The 25344-nt window shown below is 40.5% G+C and overlaps 1 protein-coding gene across 3 annotated transcripts in view; it reads right to left on the bottom strand.

The window, feature by feature from the left end:
* Window positions 1-25344, bottom strand: part of Mtus2 (microtubule associated scaffold protein 2) — a 373317-nt gene that overhangs the window by 156442 nt on the left and 191531 nt on the right. For all 3 annotated transcript variants that reach the window (XM_076872393.1, XM_076872392.1, XM_076872391.1), the window contains one exon: window positions 22842-23003. In XM_076872393.1, coding sequence (XP_076728508.1) covers window positions 22842-23003 — 162 coding nt within the window. The remainder of the gene's footprint in view (window positions 1-22841; window positions 23004-25344) is intronic.

The raw sequence follows: 25344 nt of genomic DNA on the forward strand, positions 1-25344 counted from the left end.
TGTCAAGAGCTGGACAGAGCTGCACTTTGTATTTTATTTCTGAAGTGGCCATTGTAATAGCGACTCACAACCTGTTCATTATGGATGCTTTACGCAAAGACAACTTGCATGGCAGCCTTCAGAATGGAATTTGGCCCTAAAGCTGCCCAATCAAAAGTGATGGCTCTTTTCATGCTGAGTAATAGCCCATAAATAAATTAACTTTTAAAAAAGTGATGGCTCACTCTGGGTACAAGGCTGTCATTTTTTTTTTAAAGATGAAATGACATGTGACAACAGTTAATTCAGAATCCTCACTGGGTGCATCTAAATGACAAAAAATAAAATAACAGTTAAAAGAGTGCTATATATGCTTTTTAATAAAAGGAAAGCACATCAAAAAATCAAAGGGAAATTTTTATAGGCTCTTAAATTCACAAAAGGTGGCAAATTTCAGTAAGTAAATCTCAGTATAAGTAAAAAAGATAAGAAACAAAAAAGGATAAAGAAAATACTCAGCCACGGACTTTATCCCTCAGCCGTCTTACAGTTGTCCCTCCAAATGCCTGGGAAAGCGAAGATGACAATTCTGATCCATATCTTGGCCTGACAAACCCGCTCCCAGACCCAGAGCAGGAAATCTGCAGACAGAACAGGAAGAGCAGGGAGAAGAACCAAGTGCAAGTGCAGCAACAGTGCAGGTGGTCAGCATCGCACCAGTGCGACTGAGAGGAGCTGAACAGAAACCATGAACCAGGTCACCAGGAGGCACAGAGTCTGAGGCCACTTTCCAGATAAATTGAATGGAGTGACACTTCCAGTTAGATTTACAGGGACTGAATAGAATGCAGGAAGGAAACATTAACTGGTAAGAATATATCAAATGAAAGAGAAGCCTGAACGAGTTATAAATTACAGGAGAAAGAAAAGCAGGGGTGGAATTAGGTGCAAGGACAAGAGGAGAAGGAAAGGGTTTTAGCTGTCAGTAGTGACTTAAAAAACCATCCCAAGAAATACCTGATTTTAGGTGGAAGGAAGTTAATTAAGGGGAACGATAGGACTCTATCAGGCTGTACTTGAGAGGAGAGTGGATTTTAAGCTACTGAAGGTTCGTTTCAACAACCATTTATCACCTGTTCTAGGGCAGACATTGTAGCTGGGGATATAACAGAGATGAGGGGAGTCTCTATCCTCAAAGGTCTACAAAAATTAGACCCACAATAGAGACCCATTATTCCCTGGGGTAAGACTATGAAATAATTCTGAACTAATTGTGGAAAGATAAGGTTAAAACAGTGAAGAAGTATTTTTTTTAAAAAAAAAATGTATATAATGTTAAAAGCTTTATAATTCCATCCCTCTCCAATAAATTCCACTGATTCATTTTTTATTAAGTACCAGGACCCATCAGGCACAGTCCCAATGATATACAGAAGCATGAACTGTTAGGGAGGTCACAATTTCATAAGTATTTATAAATGCCAGGTACCAGGTAGCAGTTGCTTCTATGGGTCTGATCTCACTTACTCCCTCTGCATCCCCTGCTGGTATTATTATTGGTATAACTTGAGCATCCCTAATCCAATAATCCAAAATCCAAAACATTCCAAAAATACAAATCTTTTTAAGCACCCATATAACCCTACAAGTGGAAAATTCCACACCTGACCTCATGAACAGGTCACAGTTAAAACTCAGGTGCCCTAAACATATTGTATAAAACTACTTTCAAGCTATGTGCATAAAGTATCACAAAGTATAGGACACTCAACCTGTATTATTACTTTGCAATGAAAAAACCAAAGAAATGTAAGTTGTAATACAAGTCAAAATCTGAACCTATGACTTCCTGTCCAAATTCTAGCCTCCATTTCACTACACCACTGTGACCTCAGTCAATAATGTGTTCTATTGCCTGTCTGCCCACTTGCGACAGGGACACGAGAGCGTACAATGAATCCAAGAGAGTCCAGCTCCATAGGGTGTTTGAAGGGAAGGATGCAACAGGAGTGAGTAAGCTTTCAGAGGGTGGGCGTGAGGAGAGGGGGAGGTGACACAGATGGTGAAGGTCTTCTCTGTGTGTGTGTGTGTGTGGTGCTAGGGATGAAACCAAATGCCACATGCATGCTAAGCAAATGCTCTTCCACTGAGCTCTAAACTTAATTTTTTAAAACATCATAGTTCTGTCTATGCTTATTCTGTATCTGTAACTGTCTATATCTGTTCCTTTCTGAAAGATTTTTCTCTATTGCTTTAACAAAAAATAAGCAGTATCTTGTCCCGTCCTTACATATGTCTTTGTACTTATTGTTTTCAATTCTTAGAGCTCTTCTTTTCCACAGATATATAAAAAACAAACTTTTATATCACAATTTCTTGACGTTATATCTTAGATGTGTTTTGTTGACTTTCCAATACATAAAATGACAATTTTGTTCTCTGTAGGCTCCTTTATACACTACCTTTTTTGTCATCTCATTATAGCTATATCATATTTTTTTAATCAAATAAAAATTAATTGTTCACCTTGCTACAGATGTGTAAATATTGTTTACACTGAGATATTTTTCTTACTTGAATGACCTTTTGTTTTTCCTGAACTTAACAGCTGCCTTGGTTTTTGTTTGTTCAGTTTTCTATGGACCCATTACTAATTCTACCCCAAATTGTCATCAGAGTACAACTTTCCAGTCATAATTATAACATGTAAGGTTACATACTTCAGTTTCACTTTGTTTTTCTTAAAGTCATTTTTCCTGGAGTCCTCATTTTCCCATTTTATTCTAGACTGGTTATTTCTAGGGCTGTGGCATAGCGGTATCTTGTAATCTTTATTATCATTTTGGGAAATTCCTTTGCCTCTTCCCTAAGTTGGGTTCCTATTTTCTAGACTCCCATGATGTCTTTCTTTTCATTAATCTGCTTCCTTCCTTTGGTAGAGCACTTTTTTTCTTTTTGTTTTCTTTCTTTCTTTTTTTTTTTTTTTTTTTAGTTTCTGGATAAAGGTGCATGGAAGGAAAATTATGTAATACTTTATAGCTTAGAATGTCTTTATACAATTGTTAGAGTTAACTCAAAATTTTAATGTGGCCATCATTTCCCTAAGAAATGTGAAGATATTTCTCTTTTAACTTCCAAAGTTGCTACTAGCAAATCAGATGCTTGATACCTTCTCTTTTTCCCCACATGCCACTGTGTCTCCATTTGGGTACTTTTTTTTACCCATTATATACTGGACATTGGTAGATCCTTTTAACCTACCAACTCTCATCTAGGAAATTTTCTTGAAATTTTGCTTTGATCACTTCCTCCCCTCGAATTTCTCTGTTCTGTTTTATGGAAAGCCTGGTATTTGTGCTCCAGCCTCTATAAATATCCCTCCTTGGGTATCTCTCATGTACTCAGTCACACTCGATATGCCTGAAGCTGAACTCAATGTCACCTATAAGAACTTCTCACTCTTATCTACTCTCAATGTGCCTTTGGTCTTCTCTTTTGCTCCTCCTTCTTTCTGACTTTTTTTTTTTTTCACTGAAGAGAACGTCTGATCTTGTGAAATATACATTCTGGATCTCTTACATTTAGTCCACTTCTTGTAACTTCCTCAGACCAGGGTCATCTCTCCTATAGAACTGGGTGCAGCTGCCAAGTTCAACTGCATTCTTTAGATCCCAGCCTAGAGAACTCTGGGCGCTGCCACAATGCTTTGGGCTACAAAGTCTTTACAACTGTGGGCTGAATGCAGTTTGACCTGCCCATGTTCACCTTTAGACAATGCATTCCTCGGGAACTGCTCACACAATGAAATATTTGAAGTAAGGGAGTCGGTTAGTATCACTAATTATGTTTTTCCTAGGTGGAAAATGAAATCAACCTTAAGATTAAAAGAATTCCTGGAAAATTTGAAGCCTCTTCTTATTTTCTCCTTCTCATTTCTTGCCCAGTATCTCTCTCCTCTGTCATAATAAACAGGCATGTCTTAAGTGAGTAGACAGAAATCACTGTACACCCTGTTTGAAACCAAACGAGTAAAGCTCTGAATATGATGGATTTGTGAGAAGAAAATAATCTGGTTCTCCTGGGAAATCAGGGCACTGCGTGATCTATTAGGTACTGAGAATATGTGCATGAATAAGTAGTTGGGGGAATTACTTTGTATTTTTGAAACCACACAAATGGATATTTGGGCTTTATTCATAGTAGCGGTTTGAGTTAAGTGAGCCAAGGTAAAAGAAATGGTCTGGATTATTTGTCACATTCCACTCAGTAATTTAATTTTCAAATTAATTCAAAAGCATTATTATAAAGTTGTGTTTTTTGGTGCTCACATTTTCCCCACATAAATGAAAAATCCCTAACATGGTCTACTTAGAATTAAGTAAGTGTTCCCATGTCCGTATCCTGTGGTTTTTCTCCAAAGGCTACGGCATCCTTTTTTAATTTTCTGGAATAGTCTGTTCTTAAAAAGTCCTAAGTGTTCCTTCCTTCATATATATGATGGTTGCACTGTGGAAAATGAAATCAATCTTAAGATTAAAAGAAATCCTGGCAACTTTGAAACCTCTTCTTATTTTCTCTTCTTCATTTCTTGCCTGGTACCTGTCTCCTCTGTCATAATCAACAGTCTTAAAATATATTGGGTGGCTACACCATACTTGAGATGGTATTAACTGTTGGGGTTTCCAAAGTGAAGAGAAAAAGTCCTTGACTCAGAAACTTACCAATTAGTGGGACCATAAATAAGCCATGACAAGCTCATTCAGTAAGTGCCAGCCCAGATCAAGGTCTAGGTAAAGGTTTCTCTCTAGGAGCTCTGAGCCAGGTAGGGCTTCATTGAAAAAGGCCATGTTGGAGCTGAGCTGTGAAGTATGCAGATGTCTCTCTGGGAAGGACAGTCTTCCCAGGTCCCCAACAAGGGTGTCAGCAAGAGGGATGCAGGATGCAACTGGAGGGTTTCTTTCCTGAGTCCAATATTATCTCTAGTCCTCTAAGATGTTCAAGGTCACCAGAACAAAGCCAATATTCTTGTTCAGTTTTCCTCTAATGAATGTGAATTCCTCTGAAAATCCAGAGACTATTGTTTGATGAAATACTTATTGTACTGAATATCTTTTGCTTTTTTTTTAATAAATGGGAAACTGAGATTGAGGGTTTCTGTGAATAGGAATAATGACTAATAAAATTAGGAAGTAAACAGGTGAACTGTTTTTTGCCTTCTGTTGTTTTTAGTTTAAACTAAGATAATGGGTCAAGACTCAGTCATCAAGTTAATAAATCTCTACTTTTTTTTCTATTAAAGAATATTCATTGGAGAAAAATGAAAACAAAAATGTATTCTCTCTTCATTTGCATTATAGTTTCATCCAGCAATTATCACCATGAATTCATTGGAATGCACTGTATCAGAACAAATTAGATGTATTCATATAGATTTTCTTAATAAAATAATACTTAAAAATATTATTTAATGTGAATATATTTTAATTTATTCAATATATAATCTTAAATTCTTTATTTTGATTCTAAGTTCCAACTTTTAGTATGAAGTGTAACCCTCATCACTTATCTGAATAGTTCGACAAGTCACTTCAAGAGCAGCATCATGATACTGGTGAAGGGGCAGACATTGGAACGTCACTGGCAGCCAGGAGCACGCTGACGTTCAACTTTCCATTTGCATCAGGTAGACCACTGCCAGATGCTTTTAGTCATCATAGCTTGCTTTCCTTTACACTTTTACCATGCCCGTACACAATATCCTTATGTTAACAAATGCTGTAGAAGTAAAATCACACTGTAAAGATTCTCTGGTTTTGCAATTTTTACTAAACATCATCCTCATAATTTTCTGCCTGGGGCTCTACTTCACTCTTAGTGACAAATGGTGATCTATGATGCACATGTGGCACAAAGCAGTCCTTTGTTCCACCATTGACAGAAACCCAGGTTACCTCTGCTTTTTTGGGGTGGTGGTGGTAGTGGTACCAGGGATTGAACTCAGGGGCAATTGACACTGAGCCGCACACCAGCCCTATTTTGTATTTTATTTAGAGACAGGGTCTCACTGAGTTGCTTAGCACCTCACTCTTGCTGAGGCTGGCTTTGAACTCATGATCCTCCTGCCTCAGTCTCCTGAGCCGCTGGGATTACAGGCGTGTGCCACCAGGCCTGGCTATGTCTCTGCTTATAGCAATTCTGAGAACTGCTGCTTTGAACAGGTGCGTGCATGTCTCCAAGTGCACATGTGTGTGGATTTCTCATGTGCCTATGAGGAAAACCTTAAATTATGGCCCACATGAAACTTTACTAGATAAGGCCACACTGTTTTCCAAAGTGTCTGATCCCATTCTCCCATTCTCTATCAGTATCATGAGAGTTCCTCACATGCTCCATCTTCACCAACATATAGGACAGATTTTAAACTGTTGCCTTTCTGAAAGGTGTGTACCTCACTGTGATTTGAATTGCATTTTCCTGAAAATTATTTTAGTATCTTTTTATATATTTATTAGCCATTTGATTTTTTTTATCTTATGGAGTTTTGGCTAAGTGTATTTGTTGTTGTTGTTGTTCTTTTTGTCTGCCTTTGTTTTGCATAGTCATATAAGGACTGCAATATAATTTTTCAACATTCCTTAAAACCTGATCTGTTGTGATCATCTCATGACAATATTCATCTACAATATTTTTCAAGTGGGAACAAATTGTGAACATAGTAATTTAAGTGATAATTGACAATTGAGACCATGGCCACCATAAAATAGGAGTAGTAGTTCTAAATACCAGTTATTTTCAAGTTGGAAGTGGAAATAGGTAAAAAATATAATGGGAGGTTGTTTAGTGTATGGTTAAGGGCTCAGACATTCAGCCCTGCTGTGTCCTTAGTTGTCTGATCTCAGGCAGGTTGCTTAAACTCTCTGAACCTTTGTTTTTTCCTGTGTAAATGGGTAATAATAACAAAGCTACTCCACAGGTGCATGAGGAAAAAATGGGATAGTGCATTAACGGTGCTTACCATAATGCCAGGCATCACACATGCACAAAAGGTGCTTATTAATAATATTAACTTAATTATCAATTATTTGTCTAGAACCCTCTGTGATCTGAACATTGGTGTCATCTCTCCTCTCCTCATCAATTCATATGTTGAAACCTAGTCCTCAGGGTGGTGGTGTTAAGAGATGAGGGCTTTGGGAAGTGATCCGGTCAGAACAGGATTGATGAACAGGATTGATGAACTTGATGAGCAGGATTAGGTCCTGATAAAATAGGTCAAGAGCATTGCTCACCCCTCCCGCCAAGTGAGGCTGCAGCAAGAAGGCACCATATATGAAGCATCAGATGCTCACCAGAGTCTTCCAGTACCTTGACTGTGAACTTCCCCACCTCCAGAACCGTGAGAAATAAATGCTAGCTATTTGTAAGCCAGTCAGTCTATGGAATTTGTGATAGCAGTCCTGATGGACTAAGACAGAACCTATGGATTTAAGCACAGTGCTGGTATATTCAATCACTACTAAATGAGGTTGCTGTTATTCTCCTTTCTCTAATGAGGAATCTGAGGGTCAGAGAAGTTAAGTAATTGAATCAAGGTCATATAGCTATTAGTGGTTCAACTGTGATTAGAATCTGGGTCTCATTTCAAAGCTCACTCCCTATTACCTCTGCCATTCAATTCTACATGATAGAAACTAACAATTCACTGCGACTTTTTGATAAGTTTGTTCCCTTCTTTCAAACAGACATTAGAAAACAGAAATGTGTCCAAAGTGACTTTGAAAAAAGCTACAGCCAATTGAAAATAAAGAGGGCTTATAATGGGCCACTTTTTCCCAAGTTAAAGGCATAAAAGTGCTATGTATCTGTTCATGCTCTGCTGGGTGAATTCTGAGAAACCCTCAGAATCCCCCTGATCCGGGCTATGGGAAAGGACACTGTGCAGGTAGATATCACTTTGCAGTCAGATGCCTGAGCTTAAATCCAGCGCTGCAATCCCAAGTTTTGATACCTTGGGCAAATCACCTGATCCTCTAATCTGAAGTTTCTTAATCTATAAAATAAGGTTAATATAGTACCCATGAATCATGGGTATGTACATGAGGACCCAATGAGATGATGGACCCAGAAAGTTCTTAATAAATGCTGGCCATTATTGTTATTACAGTTGCTCCTCAAGGAACCACCATATCAGTTTGGCCTGTTTAAGGCTATTTATCCCATTATCCCAGCTCAGACACCCAGAACGGTGTTGTCACATTGCTTTAAGTTGCACATGCAGATTACTTAGGCACTCCATGCTTATTCATGCCACTTATCTTCCCTGATGTGCAGACTGTTCAAAGTAGTCAGAGCTCTTTTAGGTTAGAGGACTCTGTATTTCAGGGTCCTATCTCTGGGGTCATATGCCATCTTCTCATGTTCAGTATGATGTCTGGGCTGTTGTGGTAGACCATAGAGTAATGCTGTAACACATGGCTCCAGACAAATTATATTGATTTACCGGATGTAGGAATAATTCTAATTATATCATCTAAGGTCTTGTCTTCCACATTAAGCACTTTACCAAAAAAAAAAAAAAAAAAAAAAAAAAAGTGGCTTTCTTTTGAAAAGAAATTCTAATTGACATTTTCATGATATTATATATTCTGGAGTCTGAAATCAATGTCATGGTCAGCAGTCATAAGTCAGGGCCAATTTCTTATTCATCAGCAGATATTTCAATAGGTAAATGAATGTGGTATGTTTAAAAGAGGAGAAGGTTAGGGAAAGAGAGACCTCACTGCAAGCTTGGGTCAGTGTTCTAGTCAGTTTTTTCACTGCTTTGACTATAGGACCTGACCAGAACAACAGTAGAGGAGGACTATTTGGGGGCTCATGGTTTCAAAGGTCTCAATCCATAGACAGCAGGCTCCATTCCTTGGAGCGCAAGGTGAGGCACAACAACATGGTGGAAGAGTGTGGTGGAGGGAAGCAGCTCACTTGATGATCAGGAAGCAGAGAGAGATCTTCACTAGTCAAATACAAATATATATCCCAAAGCCATATCCCCAATACCCCATCTCCTCCAGCCACACCCCACCCACCTTCAGTTACCACTCAATTAATCCTATCAGGTGATTAATTCCATGATTGGGTTCAGGCTTTCAAAACCCAAACATTTCCCCTCTAAACCTTCTTGCATTGTCTCACACGTGAGCATTTGGCGGACACCTCACATCTAAACGGCAATAGTCAGTCACTGGGAAAGCCACAACTTCCTCATCTCTAAAAATGGTGTTACTGTTACATTTAAGAAGAGGGTAAGGCAGCCCTTACAGCAGACCTTGCATGTTACAGAGTTATGAACTGTAGGGATCATGCTCAGGATGATGGTGGTCTTCAAGATGGCCACGTGCTTGGCTAGCAAAGGAATCATCATGGCTATGCAGCCATTATGTGGTCATCTTGAATAAGCATCAGAGGGTTGGGTAGTAGTTGGGAATACTCAAGAAGGAGAAAAGCATAAGGGACCGAAGGAACAGTGTATTGTGTATATAAGTGAGGACCAAATGAGATGATGAGATGACGCAGGTGCAAGGAGGTGCCATGGCAGGAGAGAAGGCAGGTGGTGGGTGAGAGGCAGGCACGCTCAGGGTTTGGATTTGTACCTAAAGGCAATGGGGAGACACCAAAGGGTCCTAAGCAAGGTAGTAACAGGACCAGATGTTCATTTAGAAAGATAAAAGACCTCCACCAGATGTTCAGAGGCTGAATTTGAAGACTTTCTACTTATATCAGTAGGCTGGTTGGATGATTGATTAGCAAAGTGTGGGGTCCAATATGGTTCTTAGTCCCACTGAAGGTTGATGACTGATGGATAGATTAAAGATGTGAACAATGTGAAGGCAATGCAATACTTGGGAAATATGTTTTTCTTTCCAAGTTCTCTTATAAGATGGGTAACTGGAATTTGTTTCCTTTTTATTATAGTAGCATGCTTTTCTAGACCTCCGAGTATTTCAAATACTATTACCAATATTCGTTTTTTCATCAATGCAATACAGGAAGAAGAACATATAAGTCTGAAAAGAAATGCAAGGCTTTAAGACAATGACAGGTAATTAAAAGTTGCAGGTTCATCATACTAAGAGATTGGGCCAATATTGTGGGGTAATTTCCATAACAATGCATTTACAACCCAGTAGGCAGATTTCTGAAACATACAAATGTCAGAAATCACAATGGAAAACACAGCTCCAAAAGACCATTTGCATTAATTACTGCTGGACTAGCTCCCACAGCTCCTCAGGATGACAAAGAGAGTGGGCAACATACCAGGTGTATAACCTTTCAGATAGAATACATGTAGAACCTCTTAAATAAGAGTTAGGAGCTTACTGCCCTACTTTTGAAGAGTCTCTACAAAATAAAAGGTTTCACAGCAGCCTGAAGGTGGTTGAATATCAAGGCAAGTTACAGACTTATATGGCACTATGCAGTCTGGGTATGTCCTATATGCTTCTCAGATGATCTAAAACGTTATTCTTGCTGGTGTATCAGTAAAAGTATTGGAAAGGCATAACCTTTTCTCTTACTTGGATCTTTCTGGGGCATTTCAATTATTACAGCTAAGTTGCTTGCTGGACCACTAACCTGGTAATAGAGGATAAGGTTATCAGGGTTTTAAATTTGAGGACCCTAAAATCATCAAACGGTCTCATTGAATTTTACAGGACTTACTAGTAAAATTAGAGACTGATGAAGCTGCTGTGAATTTTCTGTGTAATTATTTTTCCTGCTCTCTGTCTTTTGACCATTTTGTAGCTTTCATGCTCCTTCATAAGAATTGGAAGAAGAACGGGACAGTACATATATACAAATTAACATGTATTTAATTGTTAGCAGGCCTAGTCCTAGATTTGAAGGGGAAAGCTTGGAAAGCCTCTAACTTTACAAAGAGGGAATTCTTGTCATTCATGTGCACAGAATGATGTTCCCCACTATCACTGTCTGGCAGCTTCTGTCGAAACTTGAGGTTTCCACCTGTGGGCTTTGTGCACCCTGCTCAGACCTCATTGTGTGCATGACTTCACAACATTTAGCATGACTTCAATAAAATAATCAGGTGTGTAAGCACGAATTTATGTTTCTCATTCCTGACATGCCATCAGCTCCACTGGGACAAGGACTGTGTCCATCTCATGCTTTGCCATCCCCCCAGGTATCTAGCATGGTGCTCAACTCAAAGAAGTTGTTCAATACATATTTGTTGAATGAATGAATGAATGGATGGATGGATGGATGGACGAATCCAAACCTGCAGCTATCCTGACTCTCTGAGATGTCAGAGGGTCTTTGGCTTCTGATCCACAGCGCCTCCTGGCCTTCTTTAGAGTGGCCAGACAGGACAGCAAATGGGCCGTCCTGCATGCCCCCTCAGATGCTCTCTTAATGATAAAGTGGACAGCTTCGCTCACCAGACACCGCACACATCATCCCCATCTCATCTTCATATCTCCGTCCTCATATTTATTGTGGGATGGGTCTCATATTTATTGTCCTCATTTTTCTCCTACAAAGATTCTTTTTTAAACACCTTTGTTTTCCTCCAACCTCCTCTATCCCCAAACTGATCAGTAGTTTCCCTGTTGGCTTTGCAATGACAAATAAGTCCAGGCTACCACAGCAATTCAGACCCAGCCTCAGGGAGAAGAGTCAACAGCAAGCAATAACACCATCTCACCAAGAGCCCAGGGCAACCTAATTGCTTTGAACTTGCCTCCTCCTGGTCTCACTCCTGGGATGCTTCTGAAAACTTCTGAGTCAAAAGGAACTTCCATGGGGGTAAAGCACCATTATTCTTTCATTATCAGAAAATAACCTGCTCTCGGAGATATGTGTGTTAAGGTAATGTAGATTATACGCTACAATAAGAGCAACCCCCTCATCATCTCCAACCAAGATTCCAATAGCAGTCAAGTGACCCTTTTGCTTGCCCTGTCTTTTTTTCTAAATCTGAATATTTTTCTTTCCAGAAAAATCTTTCTTTTCTCGGTTTCTTCATCAAACGTATGCCCAGATAGGCCTCTAACTCTCACTCTAATTATTAGGTTACCAATCCATTTACCTTATTGTGAGTCCCTCAAGGGCAAGGGTTGTTCTAATTATCCTTAGACGCCTATGCCTTAAAGCAAGCAGAAGCAAGCAGATGTTTGCTGAATGAGTGAACTAGGAAAAAAAAAAACCTGCAAAAAACTCACATTAGAAATCTAGGTTAAAGGAAACAGCCAGGGTCTGTCCTGTTGCTGGTACATGTTGAATCTCCAACAGTGGATGGCAGTCATTGAGCAGATGACACTGAGACACTGGAGCTCAGCATCATTAACTTGGAAACACCAAGGGATGCAAGCAAAGAATCACAGGTTAGAAATGTTTCCGGGGCTGGGTGTGAAGCTCAGTGGTAGAACACTTGCCTAGCTTGTGCAAGGCCCTGGCTTCCATCCCCTGCACTGCAAAAGTTGAGAACGAAAACAAAAGGGAAAAAATAGAAATGCTTCCAACAAGGGGTTAAAACAACAAAACTGTGTTATCTAAGTAATTAAAATACCTGAAATACTTCTCAGACCCAAGAAATCCAATTATTTGGGGTTTAACTGTAATCTGCATGCCTAACTTCTGCTGTTTAGTTTGCCTGATGGCAGAACGAAGTACCATGAAACTAGATTTAATTTAAATTAGAATTTCAAACCCATGGAATACATAAAACACTAAAATTCTGTAATAAAATTTACTTTTCAACAACAATGATCTTGAAATGCAAAGAGGTCTTAGAGTTGCATTAGACTTAGAAATGACTTGAACTCATTTTATTTATTTATTTATTTATGTTAAAATGTTCTCAGTTTAAGTATTTTAGCAGTTTGAAAATCCTTAAAAATTTAATTAAAAAAAGTAAGTTTTCTTTTTCTTTTCTTTCTTTTTTTTTGGGGGGGGGAGTACTGGGGATTGAACCCAGGTGTCCTTAACCACTGGGCCATGTCCCCACTCCCTTTTTATATTTTATTTAGAGACAGGATCTTGCTAAGTTGCTTAGGACCTCACTAAGTTGCTGAGGCTGGCTTTGAACTCACATTCGTCCTGCCTCAGCCTCCCATGCCCCTGGGATTACAGGCATGCACCACCGCACTGGGCAAGTTTTAAAAAATATTTATATAGAAAATCAGAAGACTCTTTGAGAAGTGTAACCGATGTTTAACAAAAGCAGAAAAAATAGTTTTCAATACCTCAATATCACGTCTGTTAGTTTAACATTTCTCATAAGAACTGAAACCAAAACAGTCATTTCTGGAGATGATTTTCAAATGAGCTTTCTACTTTGCTTTTCCCATCCCACATCCTGATCTGATAATTCCATGTTCTCTGTTTTTTTAGGCGATGTCTGTGTCCCCTTCCTAATCCTACCTGTGCATCAAAACAAAATCTCCTGATGCATCTCGGTCTCCTGTGTTGGAGAGAAGACAACACAGGCAGCCCTGGAACCTCACAAGGTTGGCGGGACCAAAGCCGAGGAGTCTGTGAACCAGCTGCAGTGTTCACAGGGGCCACAGCCAGGCGCTGACACAGGGGCTGGAGTGGGTCTCCTGCCTAGGGCATCTGGGGTGTTATAATCCTTATTCTAAAGTACCTAGTTCCTCCCCGTTCAAGTCAATGATAGATTAATGTATAAAAAGTTTTATGCCTTGTGGAAATCAAAGGCAGAGCCTGTGGAACCACTGAAGTTAAATTTCTGAGTAAATTCACACACTCTGCTATGCTCCACTCCCTTAGTGCAGACCCCAGAGGAGGATAAAGAGGCAGCTGCCAGCTGTGGGTCCCTTGGGGCCTTCTAATTTGCAATCAGTGGTGCCTGAGAAGCCAGTCTCCCTGCGGTAGTCCTCAGAGACTCAGAGCAGGTGTGTTCTAGGGGTATCTGCTAGAGCCTGTACTAGCAAAAAGGGAAAGGGCACGTCTCTCACTTGCCCTAGGGAACTGGGTGGTCTTGATGCTTCATTATGCAACCACCTGAGCTGAGACAAGTCACAAGTACTTTCTGAGCACACATTGTGATCTGTGCTTCCCAAGCCATTAGGGGAACTGTGACTTCTATTCATTCAACAGGTATTTGCTGAGAGCCTGCTCTGTGCTGAGCACCCTGTTGGTGCTGAGTTTGGGAGATAAGGAAGACAGGCATTCTGTAAGGATCAGGGGCAGAGAGATATCAGACACAGAAATCTTTGGACAATTATACCAGTGAGAAGAACTATGAAAGGGGGAGGTTTCTTGAGAAAGAAAATTAGGATAAGATCTGAAGAAAAGACAAATGTCAACAAGAAGGAGCAATGGGGTTGTATAGGGAGAGGGGGGCCGGTATTGGCCTGTTTGGGCTATTATAACAAAACACCTGAGACTGGGTAATTTATAAACAATGAAATTTATTTCTCACAATTCTGGAGGCTGGGAAGTCTAAGAAAAAGGTGCCAACAGGTTCAGTGTCCAGTGAGGGCCTCTAGACAGCCCTTCTCTGTGTTTCCACAAGGCAAGAGGTGAAGAAGCTCCCTTAGGCCAGTTTCTTAAGGGCACTCACATCATTGATGAAGGCCCTGCCCTCATGACCTAAACACATTCCAAAGGCCTCCCCTCTTAAAACCACACTTTGGGGATTAGGTTTCAACATAATGAATTTTTGTGGAACACAAACATTTAGACCATAGCCAGGTCAGATACAAGGGATAAGGCATGTTCCTAACGGGGACCTACAAGAAAAAGTCACTATGATGCTGCCTGTTTTCAGAGAACTCCCAAAATGAAGGGAACCCAAAACAGGAAATTTAGCTATCTTTTTTTGGTATTGGGGATTGAACTCAGGGGTACTTGACCACTGAGCCACATCCTCAGCCCAATTTTGTATTTTATTTAGAGACAGAATCTCACTGAGTTGCTTAGCGCCCAGCTTTTGCTGAGGCTGACTTTGAACTTTCAATCCTCCTATCTCAGCCTCCTGAGCCGCTGGGATTACAGGTGTGCACCACCATGCCTGGCTTTAGTACCTTTTAAGAAGTAGGTAAATATAAAGGACTTATGGACAGAAAGCAGCAATAATAATCACTTAGAGAAAGGGCTTTGGGGATTTTCACTTTTTCCCCCCTTCCTAGCTTTGGAAATGTGCAGACCATTTAAATTGAAAGGATTTGGGACCATGCATGCATTATGGATTGCAATATGGGTTTACTCTGCACTAGTGAATGTGTGTTTTTGAGGAAGGAAGTTAGTTTAGGGGGAAAGGGCAGATTATTCATGGTTAGGACAAAGTGTAGGCAAAACAGGGAAAGGAAGACCAATTTCAGTGAATACCTAGGAGTTTTCAAAAAAGGCCTTCTTCTGCCTCTCAGAGACTGGAAAGAACCCATGACCCCTAAAATTTCTTCACATTCTAATTAGCCCTCCCAGACTAAGTAAGACTCAGAGAGCACTTATTAAATATATGCCATGTTTTATGTCTTTTCATTTATATTAATTTTCAAAATATTAATCCCATGAAGTGTGTGCTACTATTCCCCATTTTTTTTTAAACCAATTGAGAAATATGAAGAGTTTGCCGCAGGTCCAATAGCTAGGATGGGTGGAGCTGGGGCGGGTGCCCACCCAGGCTCCAGGGGGAGTGCCGCACACACTGACCACCCTGCCTCCAGTCCACACTTGACTTGCCCTGGGAAAGGATGTTTGATCTCCTGCCTATAAAAATTAGAAAGTTCCTATCATGTGCTTTAATTACTGCTTATTCCTGGAGCTCCAGCAAGCCCCTGGGCTCCAGTAACAACATCTTTTACAACCATATGTTTGGAAAAGAAAAGGTATTTCAATTTGTTGTAGAAACACAGGAAAACTTTTTTTTTTTTTTTTTTTCAGTTTTGTGAAAGACTGGCAACAACTGGGTTTATTTTATCACCTGCAAGTCAGTCTAGCGGTGCTGACACACGGCAACCCTTAGAAGGAAGAGAGGACTTGGCTTTGCTGCAATCTCTGAGCCTGTCCTCTTAAAAAGCAGCGGCTGTGATGATAATAGATGCTCCTCCTTGGTTTGGCTGGGCCCCTGGGGGGTGCACTGGGGATGTTCTGATGTCATCACTTCCCAACCAGCAGGGAATGCAGGGTCAGAAAACAAGGTGTCAAAACTCCTTCAGACCCACCTCCAAAGTCAAGTGGAGCCTTGTGGGGTGGGCAAAGAGAAGGTCCTTTCCTGGTGCAGGTCCTTTCCTGCACCAGCCCCTTATCATACCCAGCTCCATGTCTCCTTCCCGTCCCTCCCCCATATCTAACACGTCTGGCTTCTTCACCTTGGCCCCCTCCCCCTTGGTTCTTCTAAACACAAAGCTAAGTACCACACGCTCTAAATCCCGGGGCTGCCTTCATCTGTGCTTTCCCTTCAAGCAACCCCCCCACCCCCACCCCCGTTTTCCTTCCTTCACCTTTCCCGTTCATCAAAAACCAGCCTCCACTCCTGGTTTGCATTTGGTCCTGCAGGAGGGCTTTGTCTGCCTGCTTCTCCCATCTTGGTGATCCCCCAGGTAACTGCCTTCAGATCCTCCCTTCCTTTGTACTTTCCTAGGCAAATCCACATATAAAGCCATTGCTTCAGTTCCCAGGTCAGTGAGTAGAATGGCCTAGAAGTTCCAGATCTAGATCTCCAACTTCCTTGGAGCTGCAGGCTGCTTACTTCCTGTTCTTACTGGGCAGTTTCATCTCATCCAAAATCAAATTTACCAGCGTTTCTCTAAACGTGTCCTCCTTTTGCTTTCCGTCTGGTAATTAAGGGCAGCATCCACCATGCAGTTGTCTGAGTGAGGAAGCTGTTAGCCATTCTTAACAGGCCCTCCACATGTCAGGCAATATAATAGCTCACTACAACACATATTGTGTCTTTGTGCTTCTCCACCACCAACTTTGGGAGACAGGAAGCATGTCTCATTTATCTCTCTATCTCCAGAACATTCTACCTGCCAGCGTTATACTCAGTTATCTGGTCACTGAATCAATAAAGATAGAACAACAACGTTTCCTGTCCTAAGCCTGGAACTAGTCATTTCTTCAAGGATCCCTGTCTCCCATGAACGGGAAATGAATTTGGAGAGGATAATTTGTGTACTAGGGGTGCTCCCTACCTGTGGTTCAGTCATTGTTTATAACTTTCCAGTGGACAGAACTGAGAATTTTTTTAAAAGATAAATTTCAGATGAGTTCATATCTCATCCCATAATACCTCTATCATATTTATTCCATAATACAGAAATTCAGAATATCAGCACATGCAGAACCACAATACTGACACTACCACCAATATTATAATAACTTAAAACAGTTTAGGATTTTTGTTGCAATTCTTTCTGAACCCAGGGTAGGTACTACTGGAGATGAACATCAAATTACTGGATTTTAAAGTTACTTGGATAGTTCTTCTTAGTGTAGTCATCTCACCAGTAGGGTACATATTACTTTCATCTGTTTAATGTAACTTTTGTAATTTTAGATATCATCTTTCTAAGTTCAATGTGAATGTATAATTATGTAAAACATTATGTGGTTTCAAAGTCAGATCTATAAAACAAGGTTAATTCAAAGATTATTATTAGCCTCTAACCCTATTCCCTCCTCCAAGTCTTTCTTTTCCCCTTTGTGTAATAAGTTTTAAAAAATTGGAACTTATTTTTACATAGTTTTCTCCTTCGTATAGGTGCATATATAATATAAAATGTCCCAATTGTTAGATAAAAGGTAGCCTACCATGCACACTTTCCTCCACTTTACATTTATCCCCTAATGGTATGTCCTGGAAATCACTTTAGGGAGGTAAATGGAGCTATTTCCCCATCCACCTAACAGCCGCAAGTACTGCACCCTGGGGATGGATCACAACTTATCCACCTCCCCAGTCATGGGAACTTGAGTCTTTTGCTATTCTAAACAGTGCTGTCCTGAATCACTTTGTGCACTGTATCTTTGCCCCTTTACCTTTGGGAGAGAGTCCTAGGACAGAGACTACTAAGTCAAAGAATAAATGTGCATGTGATTTTGTTAGCTACTGCCAACTTCCTCTTCATAAGCGTTGTACCATGTTAAATTCCCACCAGACATGTATGAGAATGCCTGTTTCCCGGAAGCCTCACAAATGCAGTATGTGGCCAAACTTCTGTATTTTGTGTTCAAGTGTAATATTGTGTAGCCCATTGTAGTTTCATTTTATATTTTTTCTTATTATGAGTAGGGTCGATCATCCTTTCATATGCTTAAGATCCATTTGCTTTCTTTTTTTTCTAAAAATTGCCCCTTTGAATTCTTAGTCTGTTTTTCTATAATAGTAGTTCACAGAGTATGAGTCCCCAGACCACCAGGAACAGCAACATCATCTGGAAATTTGTTAGAATGTAAATTTCTCTGATCTCAAACTGAATCTACTGAATGAGAAATTCTGGGGATAGGCCCAAGTAATTTTTTTTTCTTTTTAGTCCTATAGATGACTAATGCGTTAAAGTTTGAGAAACATTGGTCTACAGGGTTGATTCCACAACTGTACTTTAACTGACCATGGGCTTATGTAATTATTTTCTAGTTAAAGCAAGGCCAAACTATTGAGAAGCTGGGAATTGAAAGATTGAAATGCCATGTGACATTCATTCATTCATTAATTTGTTGATTCATTCAACCATTAACAAGCAGATGTTAAGTACCTACTATGAATCAGTCCCTGGTGGCAGGCAAGGGGGATACTGTTTAACCAAAGATACATGGTCACTGCTCCAAAAAGGTTACCTTCCCCAAGGAAGAAAAAAACTCAACAACTTAGATCTTTCCACAGGAAATTATGAGGTATCACTGCAGCATAAAGCAGGGTTTTAAGCTAGTCTAGTGATAGCACTTTTAAATAATATTGAGATGATACTTTATTCCCATCAAGGAGATGAAAATTTTAGACAGGGATAATACCAATTGGATATGAGGTGTCCTCCCAAAGCTCTTGTGTTAATACACAATGTTTAGAGGTAAAATGATTGGATTGTGAGAGCTATAATCTCACAATCTTAGTTCATCTTAGTTTGAATGGATTAAATGGGTAGTAACTACAGGCAGGTGGTGAGAGGCTGGAGGTGGGTCACTGGTGTGCACTGGAAGGGTGCATCTTCCCTGTGGTTCCTTCCCTGACCACTCTGCTTCCTGACCCTGCCATGAGATGAGCAGCATTCCTCCCCTGGACCCTTCCCCCATGATGTGCTGCCTCACCTTGGGCTCTGAGCAATGGAGTTAGCCACCTGTGGACTGAGACCTATGAAACCATGAGCCCCAAATAAACTTTCCCTCCTTTAGTTGTTCTTGCACAACTAAAGTCACAGTGATGAAAAGCTAACTAAAACAGAAATTGGTATACTGAGGAGGAGAGTCCTTGCTGTGACTAATCTCACCATGGGACTCAGAAGCCTTTGGAGTTCGTTTGCAGGAAGAATTTTGAAGTTTATAGAGATGCAGATTTTTGTAAGTGGGGCTTGGTGGGTGACTTTGGTGGGAGCTCAGAAGATCAGAATGCTGATAGGAATATAGACTGTGCTCATAAGGTTTCAGAAGAAAATGAGAACTCTACTGGGAATTGAATTAAAGATTACTTGTGTTATCTTCTGGCAAAAAAACTGGACTACATTTTTCCTATGTTTGGAGACTTTGTATGAATCTTAATTTTAAAATGATGGACTAATTAATCTGGGGGAGGAAATTTCAAGGCAGCACCACATTCACTCAGTAGCATGGAGGTTATTGGCAGCTTTTAGCTAGGTTTCATGTGAGAAATAGGAACAAGAGATAGAGATAAAAGGATTTTACAATTTGCAATTTGGCCAGAAGAGTGGATGTAAAGCTGGGGCCATGGAAGGTGTGTTTAAAGAGATTATAGTTCCTAAAGAGATGCTAAGTACTTTGCACAGAGACAATTGGAAAGCCAACTCAAGGGCACCTTTTAAAGAAATTTGCAGGACCATACCTACTTCAGGTTCCAGGATGTAGAAGGAAAAATTCTTTTGAGAAGAGATTGTGGGGGTGCCCTTCTTGCATAGAGGGTCCTAAGAAGTTGTTCATACTGAGCTACACACTCAGAAGAAACTACAGACATGATTCCCAGGGGCCCAGGCATTGTGTGAGCTGGCAGCAAACCTTGTCATCATTCACATGATGTTGGTTCTGCAGGAATACAAGATGCTCAAGTTAAGGGATCATGGAAGCTTCCACTGAGATTTCAAAGGAAGGCCTTGGAAGTCAGCCAAACTGTAGTTAGGTGGAGTCCTTGCAGGCTGCCCCTGGGAGGGTGATTTGTGAAGTTGCAAAGGTAAAGTTGAAGCTGGAATTGAGACACCAGTAATTAAGAAATGCTACTAATGTGGACCATGGACTGTTTGCTGAGAGAAGCTGCTGGCTGCAGAGAGAGTCAGACTAAAAGAGAGTCCCTTCGCTCTGCAACCAACAAGGCCAAAGGGGTGGGCTGTCAAAGCCCTTTGGAAATAACACCTCACAGCCAAGTGTCCTAGATGCTTACAAGGAGTCATGGGACCTGTTTGCCTGACTGGGTTTAGGTCTTGCCTCAGCCCCTTCCCTTCTTTCTATGCCCCTATTTCTCCCATATGGAATGGGAATTTTTGTGTCACTGTATATTGGATACGTGTAACTTGTTTTGGGTTTTCAAGGGGTTCAAGGCCAAGAGTTTTTATTGTCTCTCAGAAGAGACTTTGGGCTTGGACTTTTGGGCAAAATTGTGAAGACTATGGGACTCATGGAGAGGGACTAAATGCATTTTGCATTGTGAGAGGGATTCAGACTTTGGGACACCAGGGATGCAGTGTTATGGTTTAGATATGAGGTGTCCCCTAAATCTCTTGCATGATACATTAAGGATTGGATTGTGAGAGCTATAACCTTATCTAACTGGATGGTAACTGTAGGCAGGTGAGGTATGGCTAGAGGAAGTGGGTCACTGGGATGTTCCCTGGAAAGGTGACTCTTCCTGTGTCCCCTTCCTTCTTGCCCCTCTCTCTGCTTCCTGACCCTGCCATGAGGTGAGCATCTCTCCTTCTTGGGGCTCTTCCCTTATGATGTGCTGCCTCATCTTGGGTCCAGAACAATACAGTTGGCTATAGACAGAGACTTCTGAAACTGTGTGTCCCGAATAAACTTTTCCTCCTCTAAATTGTTCTTTGGTTACAATGATGAAAAGCTGACTAAAGCACCAATCCCAAGTGGAGAGATTGGAGTGGAAACAAACATTGCAGGCTCTTTGCAAAGGGATCTAGAGATACCTATGGGTGCTTCACCCAAAGCAAGCTCATTCCTGGGAATTGATCTGATGGAAAGAATGCTGCCCATCGAAGGTTACTTACTGCAGCACTGATCATCAAGGCACACACCACCACAAAGAAAATGCCCATTTAGCAGGGAATGGTTGAATAAATCATGCTATATCCCCACCCGGCAGCCACTGAAATGAATAGCCATATCATTAATTTGAAGGTATTTCTATGATATATTGAGTAAGAAATGCAACATGTAGAAAAATGGGTATATAGGTTGAGTATCCCTTATTCAAAATATTTGGAACCAGAAATGTTTCAGATTTTAATTTTTTAAAAAAGATTTTAGAATATTTGCATACAGATAATCTTAGATATGTGACTCAAGTCTAAATTTGAAATTAATTTGTGTTTCATACATATCTCATACTTATAGCCTGAAGGTAATTTTATACAACATTGTTAGTGTGCCTGAGGTTTTTTTTTTCTTTCGTTTATTTGTTTTTTCACCCTTGTTTTGTCTGCAACCCATCACATGAAGACAGGTGGGAATGTTCTACTTGTGGCATTTTATCAGTGTTCATAAAGTTTCAGATTTTGAAGCACACTGGATTTCAGACAAGGGATGCTCAATCTGTAATGCCATCACATTTTTAAAAGCTCATAAAATACATATGTGTGTCGATATGTGTGTGTATGTGTGTGTGTGTGTGTGTGTGTGTGTGTGTGTGTGTGTATATATATATGTTTATATTCACAGAAGAAAAATATGGAGAAGAAAATATCAGAGTGAATCATCTACAGTGGATTGGGGCTCAACACACACTCTGCCTTCCTGATAACCTGTCTCCTATAGCCCAGATGATGGAAAGCTGACAATATGCTCAGATGTCCCTGCTGGTGACAGATGCACTGTGGAGACAAGGCAGGAGAAAGCACAGGAGGGGCCACACCTGGGTGGCCTTGGCAGAGTCTACAGAAGAACCTTCCTTTCCCTCATCTTTACATAACTGAGTTCCCCATGTCCAGCCATGTTGCTGGCATAGCATGGCTCTTGATCCAACCTGTTGCAGTAGAAGCCAATCCCTGGGTCCTGCCCAGTTTTGGGGGTGTGAGCCTGGAGCCAGAAGGTGGCAGCAGTGCTAAGTGAGGTTTGGGGCTCATCCTGGAGGCACAGCCTGGAGCTCGCTTATGCCCCAGCCTTTCTAATGATCTCATGAGCGCTCGCTTCCCTGAGCCAAATGACAGTCAGCTTAAGACAGCTTTATTCTTGCTTTCTGAAATCAAGACTGTGTGATTCAAAGGGTTACCAGACAGGGGGAAGACGGGAGGCAGTTGAGGATTTAAACATATGAACATATGAAAGCACCTTGAAAACAAGAGCATTATTATTATTTTTAAATGCCCTTTAAGACTCATCTGTCATCTCACTTAAATAACTGATGTACACAGGGACTTTCAAAAGCCTTTTCACAAAAGCAGAAAGGGCACTCTGCCCCGGAGCCTCTCCAGGACAGAAAGTCTTACCAGCAGGTGCAGAAGTAGACTTCGGCGCTGGAAGTAAACTCCTGCGGGGTGTTGTCACACTGGAGGATGCCGGAGGGGTCACTCGGCTGGCCCCCTTGGGTGTGTCCTTAGAAGGCAGAGCTGCCTTCAGAGCTGGCTGTTCTTCATTCCCAAAGGTTGAACCTGTGGGAGGCAGGGAGGCAGACAGTGTGTTAATTATAACTTCATGAAAAATGGATGACCCCCTTGCCTTTGGCACGTGCCAGCCAATCCTAAGCTTGTCATCTGCTGTAGAACTTGACCTCATTCTTAGTGAGTGGCCTTGAAAAGTATTTCTCTGGAACAGATGTAGAAAAGGACTCCCTTTAGCTACTGCTTAAATGTCTGTCACTCAAATCCCCTGCACCAAAGGGGGCTCCACAAAAGCCAAGAGCCGCCTCTCTTCTTTGAAGAGAAGCTGCTTGTGTGTAATTGTACATGGAGATAAGCATTGACAGGATGACTCACAGAAGGATGAGCATCCCCTTTTTGAAACAGAGTGTGAGTGACCCAGAAGAAGTGAGAATAAAAAGACAGTTGTCCCTTGACATCAGTGGGGGATTGGTTCTAGGACCCTGGGGATTTCAAAACCTGGACATGCTCAAGTTCCTTATGTAAAACGGTGTGGCATTTATGTAGAACCTACACATATCCTGACATATAAAAATCATTACTCAATGACTTAACATCTCCAATAAAATGCGAATGCTGTGTATATAATTGTTACGTTGCATTGTTTAGGGAATAAGGAAAACAAAACAAAACAAAAAAGTCTGGCCATGTTGAGCACAGATGCGACTTTTTTCTAAATATTTTCCATCCACAGTTGGTTAGACCTACTGACATGGAAACTGTGGAGAGAGATTGACTATATATACTTGCCCTATGCACCCAGGAAATTTGTTCAGAGATCCTCAAATTCCTGCTCATTTTGCCTCTAAAATAGGAGGTGTGGGATGAAGGTGGACGATGGTAGCACAAAACCAAGGAACCTCTTTGAAACCCATGGAAGTTATTTGTCTGAAAAGCTGAGGCCTCACCAAGCTGGCCTTCCCAGCAACCTCATTTATTTCAAAGAGAGAAGACATGTATAGGTAACTGCATTGATATTCAGTATAGAGATAGTCTTCCTCCATAGGACAGCTTATTATAATCCTAAAGACCTAGCCCAAGATGTGTGGCCCAGATTTAAATATGAAAAGTTGTTGTGGACCAGACTTTATTTCTAGATCTTCTCAAAACTTTTGTGTTCTATATACTTGCAATTTCTTATCAATGATGCCACCATCAATTCCCTGTTAAAAGGTAATCTTTTAAATATTTCTCTGAGTATAGCTATGAGGTCTAATCTCTAATCTCGTCATGTAGAGAGCCTCAGTATGCTGAGGTTACTGCTTGTTTGGAACAAACCTGTCCATTCATAGGACCATGACCATCTACCATGAAAAAATAAGCAATGACAATTGGGAGAAGCACACAGCATTGGAGTGAAAGATTGTTTGTTTTTATCATTTTAAAATGAGAGTTGGAACATTCTATTTAGATAGGACCTGAACAAAATTGGTAGCACTATTAAGATGACTTTAGTGTTTATAACATACTAGAGTTTCATTCAATAATTTAAAGTAAGAGATTGTTGCTTTTCTCCCTCTGAAGAACTGTTAAAAATTGGTGAGATTTGTGTTGTTTCTAAAGAAAAGCATATCCGGAAGGAAAAATAAAGAATGTGCTACTTCTTAAGATAGAATTTATGTACTGTAGTTCTTTTAAGTTCCTTGCAAGGATTTCAATGCTTCTAAATGTGGCTAAGAAAATGCATTTGACTTCTACAAGCTGAAAAAATGCACTGAAACCCCACTGAAAGGATTTGCATTGTCCTGGGTGTCAGAAAAGAAGCATGTACCTGTTTGCTTCAAACCCAATCAGGAAAAGCAACACCTTGAACTTGCAAAATAGTAAGTCTTAAGAGTCTCAATTATCACGCAGGCTTGCCAGCCCAGTGCCAGAAACCAGAGAATCTGATTTGTGTGATATTTCAGGTGGGGTTGGGGCTCACCCCCTAGAAATATTCCACATGGGATTATCTGATGTCAAGCCCACTGCTGACATACTGCCAGAATAATCTATTCACTGAAATATGTAGGAGAAGCTTAATCAAGCTCAAACTGTTCACAGTCTTTTATTTAACAATTTATTAAAATTTCTTAAAAAGAGAAATATTTCATATCATTTGCAGAATTCAGATGTCCTTTGATCAAGTCCACTTGCATCTGGCATCATTTTCTTATATGCAATTTATCATTCAGTGAACATATCAATTTAGAGATTTGGCTTCTTTCCAGGCTGGGAAGAAATTCATCTGTGAAGTGTGTGTTTCTGGGAAGCTATGTACTCCCTCTCAGGACTCTTGAAAGTACCAAAAACTAAAATACAATAAAGAACTATTAAAAACTCTTATTTTGTCCATCACTGTGGGACGCAGCCG

Source organism: Callospermophilus lateralis, chromosome 12 (genome assembly GCF_048772815.1).
Source record: "Callospermophilus lateralis isolate mCalLat2 chromosome 12, mCalLat2.hap1, whole genome shotgun sequence".
Taxonomy (NCBI): domain Eukaryota; kingdom Metazoa; phylum Chordata; class Mammalia; order Rodentia; family Sciuridae; genus Callospermophilus; species Callospermophilus lateralis.